The sequence below is a fragment of the Pangasianodon hypophthalmus genome, chromosome 1 (genome assembly GCF_027358585.1).
Source record: "Pangasianodon hypophthalmus isolate fPanHyp1 chromosome 1, fPanHyp1.pri, whole genome shotgun sequence".
NCBI classification, from domain to species: Eukaryota; Metazoa; Chordata; class Actinopteri; order Siluriformes; family Pangasiidae; genus Pangasianodon; species Pangasianodon hypophthalmus.
Window position 1 is genome coordinate 25,662,906 of NC_069710.1, and position 15,834 is coordinate 25,678,739.

The following is a 15,834-nucleotide window of genomic DNA, read 5'->3' on the forward strand; positions in this document are numbered from 1 at the left end:
AGAACTTATATTTCTCTAGTTTCTCTTATATTTCCCTAGTTTCACATATACAGAACCTGCATTTTTTTAATCATTTGAACAATTAATCCAGAATAGCAGAACTGCAAAGCCCATAACAGACATAATTCCATATTAATCCGATTGCTTTTCATGTTTATATGGAGTGCAAAGGCAAGGAGCAGAAAGAACAATAAGAACAGGTGCTCTAATTCATCACCGTTTCATTTCTGAACCACTCTGAACAATCAAAACTAATACAATGAAAGTGATGGCAAACAAACAAATTACACACACCTCCTAGCAATAAAAACAACACCCGTAAATCTCACTGTCATTCTGAGCTATTTAAGCGAGCCTGTAGAAATGGTCCACAAGTAACAGTTAAGAACAGGAAAGCAATATAATTCAACTGAACAACTTTTCCCTAAATAACCCAAACTGACTATAGAAATATTATAAGCACACACATCATGTTCTGCATTTTGGCAAAGACAACAAACAATATAATGAATTACATATAGTGCTGGACAATATGATGATATACAGTAATATTAGTATGGTGATAAATCATGTCAAAATACACTTTTCTGAGATATCACCAAGATTGATTTGCTGGTAACTATTCATACTGAATCATTAAACTGCAAAATGTTAACACTTTTATAGAATTTTCTAATAAATTATATATATACACACACACACACACACAAACACACAATGAAATGCTGTAGAGTAAAGATGCCTTAAATATAATGAAATTACATTAAAACAAAATACAGTAAAGAGCAGTACACAGTAATAAATGAAACAAAGTCAATATTTGGTGTGATGACCGTTTGCTTTTTTTTTTTTTTTTTTTTTAAAGGAGTCTCAGGTACAATGTAAGCAGTTTTATAAGGAAATGAGCTGTAAGTGTTACTGAGCATCTTGCAGAAGCTGCCACAGTTCTTCTGGAGACTTTGACTGTTGCACTTGCTTCTTATTTTTGCAGTAAAACTCAGTAGCCTTCATTATGTTTTTTGTCTGAAAATTGGTCTATTGTAATATGTTGCTTTCTTTACTGACATACAAACATTTTTCCTGTAACATTTTGTGCTGGAAAACTAATGTTTGGAAATCTAAAATGTTTTTGTACCAACTCGGTAATGTAGAAGTCATAAAAAAAAAAAAAAAAAAATTTTAAAAACGGTGCCTAAGACCTTTTCACAGTACATTTATATATATATATATATATATATATATATATATATATATATATATATATATAATTTAACTTATTCATTTTTTTTCATATTTACATTAAAACGGTCATCAGCTCCAGCTTTTTTTTTTTTTTTCCCAGTTTTGCTAGTTTTGCTGGTAGTTTATACTGTGTTGCATATTGTTTATCATAGAAATGTATCATATCGCACACCCCTAGTTACATATGTTTTGGCATTTTGATATTACATTTTATATTAACAACTGATTTGACTAATAACTGACATGACTAATAATTTAACAAAAGTATAATTAGGCTACTGTATTTAGTATTGCATTACATGGGGCTAAAAACAGGCAGAACAGGCTGGTATTTTGGGTTATTCAACTTGCTTTTTGACTTCTTCTAAACATAAAATTAAAATGCAAAAATTAAACAAAAAAGCATTATTAAACAAAAATTCATAGTGTGTTCAGCTTTGCACTGGAACTGGCTGCACTTGTTTACCAACGTCAAAATGGCAGTTTGTTTACGCCTCTTTTTCTAAAATGGCTGCTCCCTGCTAACTTGCGTCAAACACCACTGCAGCAGTACGTAAGCACAACAACAAGGAGAGAAAAGCGAGAGAAGTCAAGAAAAAAAGAACATCTCACCTTTTCCATTCCAATTCCACCATTTTAGACTGAATTTATGGGGAAAGAAGAAAAAAAAAATGCTAATACGATTAGCAGCAAAAAAATTAAGTTAATAGATGAATCTACCTAGTTTCTTTTTCACAGCAAATTGCACATTTAGGAAAATATAGCACGGTGGGAGGAATGAGAACGAAAAGGCAAAAGAGATGGATAAGGGAGGAGATCAAGGTATCCACAGAGAGAGAGAGAGAGAGAGAGAGAGAGAGAGAGAGAGAGAGCAAAAGACAGAGAGGAGCTGGAACAGGAAATGGCGTGCTCACAGCGGGAACAAGAAAGTGCATGAAAGGAAAGAAAAGAGAGGGATCAATTAGAGAGAAAGTCGAAATGACTGTAATGGTTCCTCACAGCAGGGAGAGCACGGAGAGAAGGGGGGGGAAGAGAATAAATAAGTAAGAGGACAGAAAAAAACAACAGTGGAATTAATGTTTTGACAAGTTACCCTTCGTAGAAAAGGGGACGTTTTTCTGGGTAATGCTACACTACATTGGCATTTTGGACAGCTCGCATTTTTTGAAACTTGTTTCAAACCTTTTCAAACCAGCTCTCATGTAAGAACTTCTAAAGAATTTTCACTGAGATAAATTTCAGGCTAAGGGGAAAAAATGAACACCGCTGGTTTGCACTGCTTTCCAGCATGAGCCTGCTGCTTTTCGGAAACTGACTTTGGGTGGGGTGGGGGGGCTTTTTCACTGTGACACATGTTCAGCCGTGTTGTTAATGAGCCTGCAATTCTCCTCAGACTTTACCCAGCGCCACTTTAATTATGTACCATCACAATCTCAGTCAGTCATGAGAAAGAGAGATCTATGCCACAGACTGCTGGCAAACCCTTGTGAAGCTGTGAAGACAGTGACTTGGCCAGGCTATTCCTTCAGGTATCACTGATGTCTACTCTGTCCTTCAGTTTCCCTCGAGCCAAGTCATTATGGTGCTGATGACCTACCCAGGAAAAGCAGTGTTTTTGTGAAAAAAAAAAATCCTTTTAATTACACCTCATTGCTCCTCATGGAGCTGAACGAGCCATGAATCTGGCTCTGGCTGCTGCACCGAGGCTTCCAACTTGACAGTAACCTTCGGCTGGTCGCGTCCTGTCAGATAAAAGCTTGCCACAGGAAGTACCAGAACTCAGAACCAAGTGCTACCGGGGGGGACAAAATCCTGCTGCGCAACGCCTTCCCTGGTACACCAGCCCTTTCTTCTCACCTCTCATCCTCACATGCAAATTGGAGAGAGAGGCAGCAATGGAAAAAGTTGAAAACGCTAAGCCTTCTGGGTGAATATGAGGAAAGGAAGTAGTGTTCGAGATGCAGGGCGGCGTTTTGGTTTTGAAAAAGGAGTGCTGCGGCTTAACTGGTGTGAATATGGAGAGAGGAAAAAGTGAAGGAGTGCAGGATGAAGGAACAGGGGAGTGCACGAGCATGGACGGACAGAGAGAAGAAAAGGGACAGAGCGAGAGTCTAGTGGATGGAGCCCAGATTAGTTTTGCTCTGCTAGCGACAGATCATAAAAAATGAGGATGGGGAGGGGGAGAAATCGAACCATAGAGAGCCGGGGAGATTAGTGACACTCCAGGAATGACAGAAGACTAGAGAAGAGAGATAAAAAAAAGGGGGGAAGAGGGAGGGATGGAGAAGAGGGGATACTACAGTTTAGTCTGGATTAGTTTCGGTCAGAGAACAGAAAGAGTGTGAGAGTAGGAGTTAAAAAAGGGACACACCATCTCAAGTAAGTGCATGGGAAAAGAGAAATGGACAAAGGGAAGAAACACACACCCTTGCTCACTCACTTGTTTGAGCATCGTCTCTAGGACCACAAAGCAAGCGTCAATCAAAACGAATACAGAACTGCTGAAAAACATCCGAAACACACCTTATCTAACGCCTGGCTGCTCTGATACCATTCTAGCCTGAGAAGCAGTCTTATCCGCCTCCTTACACACACATCCCAAATGCACAACTTGGCTGTGATTACACACCATAACACAACACACTCCCATCTTAATAAATTCAATGAATCAAAACAGCACCTTGACGCCAGGACTGAAGTTTTCTGTTCATAACTGAGCACTCTAATGGACACTAACGGACCAGAATTGAGGGCTATATAACACACTTTCGAGTGTCACTGCACATTTCATGCATATAAAACCTGCACCAAATTATTAGCACACTGAATTATTACTCATTCTGGTGTTAATTGTAAAAGAGGCTGAGACGAATCCAAGTGGCTAATTTGGAATTTAAGCAGAACGCAAGATGCTGAATTGGACTGAACAGCCCATTGTATAATGTGTGTGTGTGTGTGTGTGTGTCTGTGCATGTGTGTGTGTGTCTGTGCATGTGTGAGTGTGCGCGCATGTGTGAGGCGAGAGGTGCAATTGGAGCGGACGGTTCACGGACTGGGCTGCCATTTCTACTCTAACTGGGCAGCATTTCCCACTGCTCGCTCTCGTCAGCTCAGCCAGGCGTAAGAATAACATTACTGCAGGGGGGCTAAGAGCCAGGACATGCGTGCACATGCACACGCACACACACACACACACACGCACACGCACGCACGCACGCACGCACGCACGCACGCACGCACACACGCACGCACACACGCACACACGCACGAACCCACAGATACACAATCTTGTGCTAATGCATAAAGGGCAAATAGGGCAAATTTAAAAAATGTGTTAATGAAAAGTGTTTCGTTCTCAGTGCAAATCGCAAGAACAAAGGCGAAACATTATTTCAACCTCACAAATTCTCTGAAATAATACTGTTAAAGCATGTTTTGGCCATATTTACTTATTTTTAATTATTGTGGTATAATATTTTACATTTGTACGAAAGTATCATATAAACACGTGAAAAAAAAATACCACGCAAATAAAAATGACACTCAAATAAATAAAAATACACAAATATATTTACTTTGAAAAAATATAATTAATTATAAATTAAATATATAATTAAAATATATATTTTTTTAATTAATTATATGGTCAAAGTAAGAAAATATAGATAAGCTGGTGCGAACATTAAAAAGGTAGGATATATAAAGCTGAAAGAAAACAAAAGATAAAGAAAGGCGAAACAAGTAGAGAGAGGGAGGTAGCAGATAGGCGAGGGGATTGCGTGCAGAGAAAGAGGGTCGCCTGAGTGCATGAGAGGGTGCGAGGAAAGAGATGTTTTTTTTCTTTCCCCTTGAAAAAAAAAGAAAAAGGGGGGAGTACTTACTGGACTCGCAGCACACAGTGACTTTGAGCTTCATGCATGGAAGGGGGGGTCCATCATCCACAGACAGGGCTGTAGAGAGAGAGAGAACGACAGAAGAGGGACGTAGTTAATGTGTGCTTTGGAAAGCATGATTATCAATGTTCAGAAAGACAAAAAAAAAAGGACAAAATGACTCTCAAGACTTTGATCCCACAGAGAGAGGAATAAGAGAGATGAAATGACTCTTCCATTAGCACACGGCTGAAACATAAGACTAGAGCTAATATTGAACTCCTTCACATTTGTGTGTGGATCCTGTAATCTTAGTATATTTTAATCATTAGTTGAGAGTTAACTTTCAGAATATAGTGGATAAGACGTTAAAATATTTTTGTCATATTTTTGTCTTGCAAAACAAAAGCACATCCAGTTAAAGAAAAGGAAGCCATTCCAAATATGTATTAATTCAAGAGAAATGCAGAATCCTAATTAAAAGTAGGTAAATAAATCAGTTTGTTTACACTGTGTAATTTGTGATTTGTCATAGGTTATGAAAAAAACCCACCTACATTTGTTTTTTTCCCCACCCTAGCACCTCTGCCTCACACGTGTACATCCTGCCTCACCCTAGGCGTGTGTAATTAGTGCATTTTAAATTAGTGTTTAGTGCACTAAACATGTAGGCTTTGAGTAACACTCAATGATGGCTCAATGCATTATATCACAAGGTCTCATCACTGGCATAATAAGAATGATGTGGGACAAACTATATAACATACACACACATTTAAAAGCAGATATTGTTGCGATTTCTCTCCTTTTTTTTTTTTTTTTAAAGTCTGTAGGGCCTTACTGGGTTCACACTGTGTTTCCGCTGAATACTCAATGGCAAACTTCAAACCAAAGCAAAAACATGTTTACTAGAGGTGTCACTACTGGATTTGATTCACGATACCGGCTTCTTGATGTGATTCTCAGAATATTTTTAACAAAATGTTAATGAAGGAAATACTCCTAAAAAATCTGATTGAATAAACAAAGTCTCTGACCTGGGGAAAATGATTGATTGAAACATAATGAGCTCTGTAGCAGCGCCTGAGGCGTCACATTAACTGAAAATAGACCTAAAATGCTTTTTCTCGGCACTGTAGATTGCACCAGTGCAGGGCTATTGTTGTTTGAAGAGCTCTTTTTAATGGTTATAACATTAAAGTTGTGTAACCATATAACCTATAATGCATGTCGGTCATTGTGATTTGGAGCTATCAGTCACTTCACAATTGCAGATGATTCCTGGTAATGGCGCACGAAAGAATGTGTTTATGTGACCAGTGTGCGTTCCATATATTTTCACTCTGTGGGTTGCACAAATTGGGACCGATGGTGTGCAAAACAGTGCAACTGCACTGGATGCATAATTAACAGAATGAATCGCGCATTTCCATACATTCCATCACATTTTTGCATTGTGATGCCTCATGTCACAACGCACCATTACACCCCTAGTGTTTACTGATGGATGTGTCAGTAAAGTTGTTGGAATTAATATTAGCCCTAATACAGTCTAGTCTGGGCTAGAAAGAAATCAGCACTACTTCATACCATTCTGTGTGTTTTTCTTACAACCATTGGCAGTGCTGTTGCGCTAGGGTCCAAAAAAGTCCAAAATATTCCACTTTAAGACATTCGTTAACAGCAAATAATGAAAACTATATATATATATATATATATATATATATATATATATATATATATATATATATATATATATATAAACCCTTAATCATACTAACTCATGGTTCTATTAGTGAAATCCAATATAAATGGAGTTATCCTATGGAGTTATCACATAAAAAACAATCAGTAGATATTGAAGCCAATGTAGCATGGATTACATTACAGAGGAAAACGGAAATAAATTTAAGGCAAGGCACTGTTACACTGTAGGGAAAGAACTAATCACACTAACGACACACATACGATATTTGTGTCGTTCCACTACACGGTGCTCTAGTTAGCATGCCTTGTGTCATTCATTATCCAGTCGGTAGGAGAGATAACACAGTCGCTACTGCTTAAACTCTGCATGCTGCATTAGCTTTAATGCAAATTAGGACATAAACTCTGGCTTTGGCCTGATGATATTAGCAAGAATATTTTAAAGACTAAATACAATGGCTAATGTAGCAAAAAATTCATATATCAATATAGACACTAGAGATTACCATAAGTCATTTAACACTGTTTATTTGGAAAAGGAAGTTAAATAGTTAACTAATTATACATTATTAACTAAACTTAACTATGCATTTTTTAAAATATTTCTCTTATAATTTCTTTTCCCAGCATGAGATATAGCTTTTAAAGACAATTCAGTTCAGTGATGACTACTCCTTTTTTGGAAAGCAGTGCTGACTCATTTAATTGCACCACTCATAACTATGAATCCATAGTGGCCATTTTCAGAAAAGCACATCGGACATTTCCTCCTTCTCCAGGAAAAAAAATAGGTTTTAAAATGAACTTTTATCAACTATATCCAGTTAGCCTGCGCCTGTGAGTTTGCATTGACACAAATGAGAATGGCTGACTCCAGCTGGGTTGTTAGCACGAGTGTGTGTGTCTGTGTGTGTGTGTGTGTGTGTGTGTGTGTGTGTGTGTGTGTGTGTGTGTGTGTGTGTGTGTGTGAGAGAGAGAGAGAGAGAGAGAGAGAGAGAGAGAGAGAGAGAGAGAGAGAGAGAGAGAGAGAGAGTGTAAGTGTGTGCGCGAGAGTGTATTTCAAGACACTTGGGCACCACATTAATGTGACATGAGGATATGAGGATGTATGGAGAGTATTTTTAAGAACAGTGAGCTAAGCAAAACTCAGCAAAACTGCCACATGGAGAAGAGGTCACTGCTATGGATTGTGGGTAACAAGGTGCATCCTGATGATTTGCTGGGATTGCAGGGGTCTTTGGTATTTCCGTCTCTAATTATCGAGCGCATGTTTACATACATCAGTGTACCTACACTAGAACAGAAAAGTGTGTGATGTCACCTTTCTTTTTCTCTAAAATATTTTGAGACTGTCTGGAGAACCCTGTCAGATGTCAAGCTAACTTCTGGAAAACTACTCAAAAAAACCCTGAAAAAAAAGTCAGGATTTGGCCAAAATGTTCACTAAAACAAAGCGGAAATGTTCTCCATTTTCACTTTCGGTGATAACCAGATTTTAAAATGCTAGAATTTTCTTTCTGGAGGAGATACATGCACAACAAAAAGACAAAACATATTTAATTATAATTTAGACAATAAGGTGTCTAAAACCTTGCTAGCTAAGTGTGACATGCTTTGATCAAGTTGTTGGAGAGTTACACGCCATAACGAAATGGACATTAGCCTGATCAATTCAGTTTGTAATCATATTCTGACTGTCATAATGTCTGCAATGCTCCTGTGCTCCATTCAGAATAAAAAAAATGTTCTCTATTTTCACTTTTAGTGGTAACAAGATTTTAAAATGCGAGAACTTTATTTCTGAACTAAATATCAGCGGTCATCAGCTGGTGAATTGGGATCTGTATGTGGACCTGACAAAGTATTTCAGCAGACCATGTACTTAAAATTTCTTACAGCCGACCTGATAAACACATTAAATTAAAAAAAAAAACTGGCTGAAGATCGGCAAATCTAGTTTTCTAAATATGAACCAGGTCAGCTCATGTTGCAGCATGTTGCAATTACTCACCATGTAATTATGAAAATGATTTAACTGAAGGCAGCTCATCAAATCAGAGACAGGGCTAGAGTGTTTTCATAGGCTTTCATATATTTAAACTTATTTACTCTCTCATAACCAACTGACAATAAGGCTTTTGTTTTAAAGTTGAAAACAACAGGAAAGATAAGTATCGGTTTATTCACCCCGCAACAAATACAAAACAGATGTCTCAGGAGTCCATGGCACTAGTCAAAAGTTGTAACATGAAGTGACACTATGAAAACAGAAAACACTTAGAATTGTCATATTTCTACAAATAAATTAATTATTAATGGTTAAGTTTTAAAAGGTAACTGGCAAAAAGGTAAAATGACCCTCCATTGAGTGATTTTTGCTCCTTATCTGGACCTTTGTAAGCTAGGAATTTTATGTAACTGGACCTTTAAATAAAGTTTATATAGTAGAAAACAAATTAGTTTTCCATTATTATGAACCCTATGAAGAGATGAAAAAACAACTAAGCTATTTGAATAGAATCTACTGATCCTTTGCTTCTGCTGACTGGGCTGCAGGTTTGAACATTAGTTACATCAACACATCGTTACACAATAGTTTAAGTAAACAAAGAGGAAGCACGCAGACAGAGAGTGAAGTATGTAGACTGAGGGACACAATAGGCTCTGTGCTGTCTATACTGCGTCTCATGCTTCAACAATGCTCCATTGTCCCCCTCAACAGAACAGTAATTTATGCAAAGATACTTTTGCCCCTGTCTGTCTCTTCCCTTTCTTTTCCCCACCCTTTCCGTGGCCTCTGTTGTCCCACTCCCAGTTTTGCACAGGCGCTATCTTCCCTGCTTCTTTTCAACGTCTTCGCTTGTTCTACGACACCCTTTCGGCCACACTCTCTTTTGTTCAACTGCTTCATTCTGCATCACCTTTTAGCTTTCTATCGATTTTTCCTCTTCTCATATCCTCCATCATGCTTCTTGCCATATTACTTTCTTGACATTATTTTTATCCTATTTACTTTAGTCCGTGTTTTGGTCCCAGGCAGATAAATAGGCAGAGTGAAGCGTTTGTATAAAAAAAAAGAGACAGGAAAAAGCTATCATGTCATTTTAAAGCCACAGACCACATTTCAGCAGAGCAATGCTGAGCTAATGTATCATTTTTCACTGGTTACTCATATGAGAGAAAATTTAAATGAATAACAAATTTAATACCTAAATTACTGTACTTTTGGGAACGTGAAATTTAGTTTCAACAATTCTGTCAAATTCAAACAGGCCTCAACCTAATTATAACGAGAACCATAATCCTAATCTTAACCCGAACATCCACCAAAGCACAAAGTCATCTGTGAGCTCTTTAAATGCTTTCAGTAAATTATTTTTAGGAAGTTTATACTAAGTCACAATCTGGTCTTTGCAAGAACCAATCCAGCTTACAGCTATACTTTCTTGTTCTAAACCTGGAAGAACGTTTGGTTTCTAGAATGTTCTGAGAACAGAAAAATGGAAATGGATACAAAAGCTTCTCTTCTGTGGTTTGCAACATTTCTATAATGTTCCTGCAACATTTTTTAAGTGTAGTGTTTATGAAACACATTTTCACAATGCTAGTATTTGTCTGACTGAACAAAACCTTGATTACATCACGTTTGTTGCGCAAATGTTAATACTGTAGCATTACCACAAAACCTTGTTACAATCTGGGGAACACACACACACACAGATCACTCACAGCTGTAGTAATAGTGGCGTCCTGGGAGGAACTCGAAGCCCAGAGAGAAGGGTGTGAAGCGCTGGATCTTCTCTGAGAATCGGACAGGGCCGAAGGGCGCATATGGAGAGTTGCACTCCCACCTCTTTATGGCCCCTTTGGTCTCATGGCAGCCCTGAAAATGGTGCTCGGCTACCAGATAGAGCGCCAGAGTCTCGGGAGGGCCATGCTCAGGAGAGCCGGATGGGTAGTGAGGGCACAGGATGTCCAGATAATCGTTCAGATTTACCTGGACTGAGTAGTCATCACTTGTTAACCTGAATGAGAGAGAGAGACAGGGCGGGAGAGAGACAGACAGAGAGAGAGAGAGAGAGAGAGAGAGAGAGATAAATCAGTGGGTATATTTCTGTCACAAAGAAGATTCATAACCATCCTAGGTGTTAAAGATGGCTTTGCTCCAAGCCAACTGTGCTAGACTTCTGGTAGGTCAGTAAATCAGGAGACATGGTAGGTTAGCACGCAGATTTCAGCTCTTCTGTGAAATATCAGCGACAATCGATCACTCAGCCATTCTAATCAAGACTCCCCATGCAGCTGTGCCCAGTGCACACACATATCACAGTGAGGGTTTTAGCTGCAGGCCCAAGAGAGAGAGAGCGCAAACTCAATGATGTGAAACCGTTTGTGGACTAATTAAACAGAGAATATTAGAGGAGGTTTGTGTAATGACTGCTCTGATTGCGAAAAGAGAATCCAGGGCTTGGAGAGTACTGAGATGTTTAAGGGCCAAATACACTGTAAGTTCATGGCAGCTATATGCTAATTAGTGAAAGAGACTCACTCTTGAGCATGCACGTGCGCACACACACACACACACACACACACACACACACACAAAGCTAAAGTGAAGCCCCACTAATAGGATGAGCATTAGCATATAATTGCCCTTTGGTTGTTTGGCAAGAACGCTGATTCTTGTTTACATCCTACTGCCTTTAAGGAGCTGTTTACTAGTGTACTATCAATAAGCAAAAGATAGATAGGTAGAGAGAGAGAGAGAGAGAGAGAGAGAGAGAGAGAGAGAGAAAGAGAAAGAAAACATTCCCTTAATCCACTCACTCAATACACCAGTTTTAAAGAAAGTTGCATCAAATTCTAAAGAAGGTCTAATGTCCAGAGGAAAGAAAAAAAGAAGAAAAAACAGAGAAAAAGGGGGTTAGAAAACAGGGGAGAGGCGAGACACAGAGGACGCAGAGGAGAGGAGTGACAGAAACAGAGAGAAAGAGAGAAGGCTAAAGAGGTGGAAGGAGGTTCTACTTTAATTAGTCGCCCTAGAGAGAGTTTGGCAAGAGACAGCAAGGAGACAAGATGGATTTTAATTGGTCTTTTCTACACCACAAGTGTGTATGTGTGCATACATGTGTGTGTGTGTGTGTGTGTGTGTGTGCGCGCGCGTGTGTGTGTGTGCGTGTGTGCGTGTGCAAGTACCATAGAACGCAAGGGATGCAAAGGGGTCCACAGAGGAGCACAAAAGACAGGCTGTGAGAGCAAGGGGGCCAGTCCAAGTCTGTCACGGCGACTCTTTAAGAAGAGGTGACAGAGCGGCATGAGACAGCAAGAGAAAGTGAGCAAGGGAAAGTCATTGGAGAGGAAAAGAGTGAAAGAAAGACAGGAATGAGGAAGACACAAGGGGGTCATCCCAAATTAAGTGGGTGGGCGCAGAGAAGACAGAAAAAGGCTAATGAAAGAGCAGAGAAGCAGTGAGGAAGCAAGGGAATGAGAGAGAGGCAGATATTTGGGGGTCATGAGACAAAAGAGAGAATGTTATGCAGGAAGAGTAAAGTAGGTATCCAACAGACTCTCAGTACAACGGAGGTAAAACCATGTCCCAGTTATTCTAAAATATTAATGTGAAAATCAGCTGGTGTGACAAGTTAGAGTTTTGTGTGTAAAAGCTGAAAAGAAATAAAAATTTACCAGATTTAACACTATTTGGGTAAGACTTACTTGCTTCATATGCACATTCAGATACTGATAAATGCCAACCACCAGTAAAGTACTACACATGTTTGGCTCTCAGCTGATTTGCATTTAGAGACGCCCACAAAACTCCATAAAAGGCAAAACTAACAGAGAGCTGAAAATGATAAAATGACGACTAAACGGTGAAAGACTCCTAAGCATGGAATGTGCTAAATCTTACAATTTCTTGCAGTAGATCAGCTACCAAAGACACACACACCTGTTATACATCAGTATTACTTTTGTCCTAATTGACTACTTAGCCTTATTTGTCTTAATTCAGAGATTTCTTCTGGATTGCTTTCTTTCGAGTCATTAACATGAAATGACAGAATTTCACAAAATTTTCATTAAATTCTTGAAGCTATTTAATCTTGACAGCATATAAAAAAAACCCGCAGTAATTCACGTCAGTTAGACAAATATCACATTTCTTGTTTCACCTGACATGACAGTTTCAGTATAAATTCGTTCATATCCAGTTTGATGAATGAGGCCCACTGAGCACACTCTTAGAAAATGTGTATGGAATCAGCATCAGCATCAAATTCTAACCAATTTCTTACCATTAATTACAAGGTGGAAAAAAGTGGTCTATAGACAAAATGTCTTATTAATCATCCTCCATCAACTTCTCCAGTTTTTTTATGTGACTAGCTGTCCTCATCAATCAGTGCAGAAATATTTTATTAAATAAACAAATGGTATGACCTGAAAGGTCTGGTCTTTGGATCAAATTGGATGACATTTCTACTCTTTCTTACTTTGCTATTTTTGCGCATTTGTTTGCTCAGCATTTAGACACGCCACTTGTGAATTCAGCCTGAAAAACATATTTAATGTAAGAATATTGTGCCCAGCAATAGATCTGTATACTGTATAAGTACACAGAATATAAATTACAGTGAAGCGTCTGTGTAACTACAGATCATTCTCAGTAGTGAAGCCAGCTGTGATTACATAGGTTTAAAAATAGGTGAGTGGAGGGTGGGCCACATGTAATTATGTGGTAATAATATAACTAGGCAAATGCTAAAACCCAAAACGGATGCAGCAAAACTGAGCTTAGGCAGAGTTATTATTGTAAAAGAGCCATAATTCACTGAGGTGAAATTAAGTGTCATGGTAGAAGTCTTCATCCAGCTTCCTAACCTGGATAAAAAGTGTGTGTGTGTGTGTGTGTGTGTGTGTGTGTGAGATGGGGAGGAAAGGAAGTGAGTGGAAGAGGTTTATTGCACTCGTTCTTCCGCCACGGCATGACCAGAGCTGTGTGTCACTTAACAGCAACCCGATCAATGACCATGACAGAGTATTGGTGATCAATCTGTGTGACGGGCTGCATCGATCGTGAATCAGTCAAACGCGTCGCTGGCAAGTCCCACTGATCAATACAGTGTCTGTGTTCGACGCCCTCAAGCTGCACAACACATCTCAATTAACACACACACAAGCACACCTTAATTATCTCACAGCTAGAGTAGCAGCGAGTAAAAATACCAGAACCTGTACACTATCATTTATAGTTTAATGATGCTGTGTGAACACTCGAGTAGAAGCACCAACTCCATTCCCCATGGTCAGTTACATCCATTTACGTTTTTCCTACTCTCACACTGATTTGATTATTAGTTCAAACCAACCCTTAGACTGTTACATTATTGTAATATGTACATACTGGGGTTCACACCATCACATAAAAACACACCAGTTATAAATAGATCAATCCCGTTTAGGTACACAGAATAAATTGCTAACTGCACCTACGTTTTCATTAATTATACTGTGGTTTTCTCATGACAGAGCACTGGAGAGGTGGATACATTATTAGCATATAACAAGACTTCCACCAATTAATTAGATCATTCAGATCTTTAGGAGGAGATGCGCTACTTCCCAGCACCAACACAAAGCTGCTTAGCATAGACACACTGACAACTTTAACCGACAGTCTTGTTCTTTCGTTGTATTGGACTGCTCGAGTTTGGTGCCATGCTGAGACCATGTCTTGATTTGTGTGAGTGACCTGCTTGTACCTGACAAAATAACAAACTAAGGACTTTGAAATATCCAAACAAAACGATGCAGCTGTAAAGTATGCTCAATATAAATTCAGTTATATTTAAGTGATTGTGAAAATCCTCACTAACTTCATAAAAGGGAAATTTCAAAGCACAGAAACTGATTCAGAGAAACTGCAAGCTGAATAATTTCAAGGGTAAGAGCAAGGCAGGGAAAGAAGGCATCAAGAGAAGAAAAACAATGTCACTCTTCCCCTTTACCCGTCTTTGTGAAGGGATGTTGTGAAAGAAGAACGAGTAAAAATGTGGGTGTGTAAGTAATAGTCTGTTGGATCAGACACTGATCGAGCAACCTTGCAGCGTTTCTGTCAATCTCAGCATTTCCTTTTCTTCTACGGTTTCCTTTTTTTTCTTGCTTTATTATTCTCTTCAAAAGCCCTTCAGATTAGCCACTCCAGACATCCTCACAATAGTTTGATGCTCCTCTTGAGGATGCAGTTAGGATGTGCACTTTGGTCATTTCAACAGCTTAAGTATTCATCAGAGAAAATGACTGAATACTTGAGAACTCAAATTCCCAAGAAAGAGGGTGTTTCTACAAGACACTGTATTTTCCAAACGGTAGCTTAAGTATAACTTTAGCTAGCTAGTGGTAAACCGTTGAGGTACAACAAGGAGCTCCAGTGCTGCAGTCTGTGAAATAACGGACGGTGTCTGTAGACCGCAAGTTCCCACCCAAATGCCACTGTGACCTCAGTTCGCACCAAAGCATCGCTGGAACCATCACAAAATTATGGCTCCATTTCTGGAAGAAAGTATATTTTGTTGTTTGGTTCTTGACTCCAGTTGATGAAAAATGTTGCCAAAAAAAGTGAGAAGGTCATCATGCACTTCAGATCATTCTAAAGGATGGGAATATTCTGCCCTACACAAGAAGTCTGATCACACACAGCAACATAGTGGAGCCAAAACGGAACCATTACAGTGCAAGCTACATGGTTTGAATAATAGATAAACATTCATAGTAAATGTTAAAAAAGTGCGTGAACGTGTGTGTGTGAGAATGAAAATGGAGAGCTAGCGGCAGCACCAGCACCTTTGATCCCTTTATAAAAGAGAATAATTAAAGCATGAACAATTCCACGAGCGTAGTAGAGGAATACAAAACAGGCAGGATTGCGTGATTACCAAAACAAGCGGTGCTCTCGAGCCTTAGTTGTGCTGTAAGCGAGGGCGTAATTGCTAAATGGGCCTGATAATTGGGG

General features: G+C 38.9%; 1 protein-coding gene across 3 annotated transcripts in view; it reads right to left on the bottom strand.

Annotated features, from left to right (window-relative positions):
• Positions 1-15,834, bottom strand: part of si:dkey-246i14.3 (ephrin A4) — a 38,923-nt gene that overhangs the window by 3,547 nt on the left and 19,542 nt on the right. For all 3 annotated transcript variants that reach the window (XM_026944847.3, XM_026944846.3, XM_026944844.3), the window contains exons 2-3: positions 10,551-10,846; positions 5,124-5,192 (exon numbers count right to left, since the gene is read on the bottom strand). In XM_026944847.3, the coding sequence (XP_026800648.1) occupies positions 5,124-5,192; positions 10,551-10,846 (365 nt within the window). The remainder of the gene's footprint in view (positions 1-5,123; positions 5,193-10,550; positions 10,847-15,834) is intronic.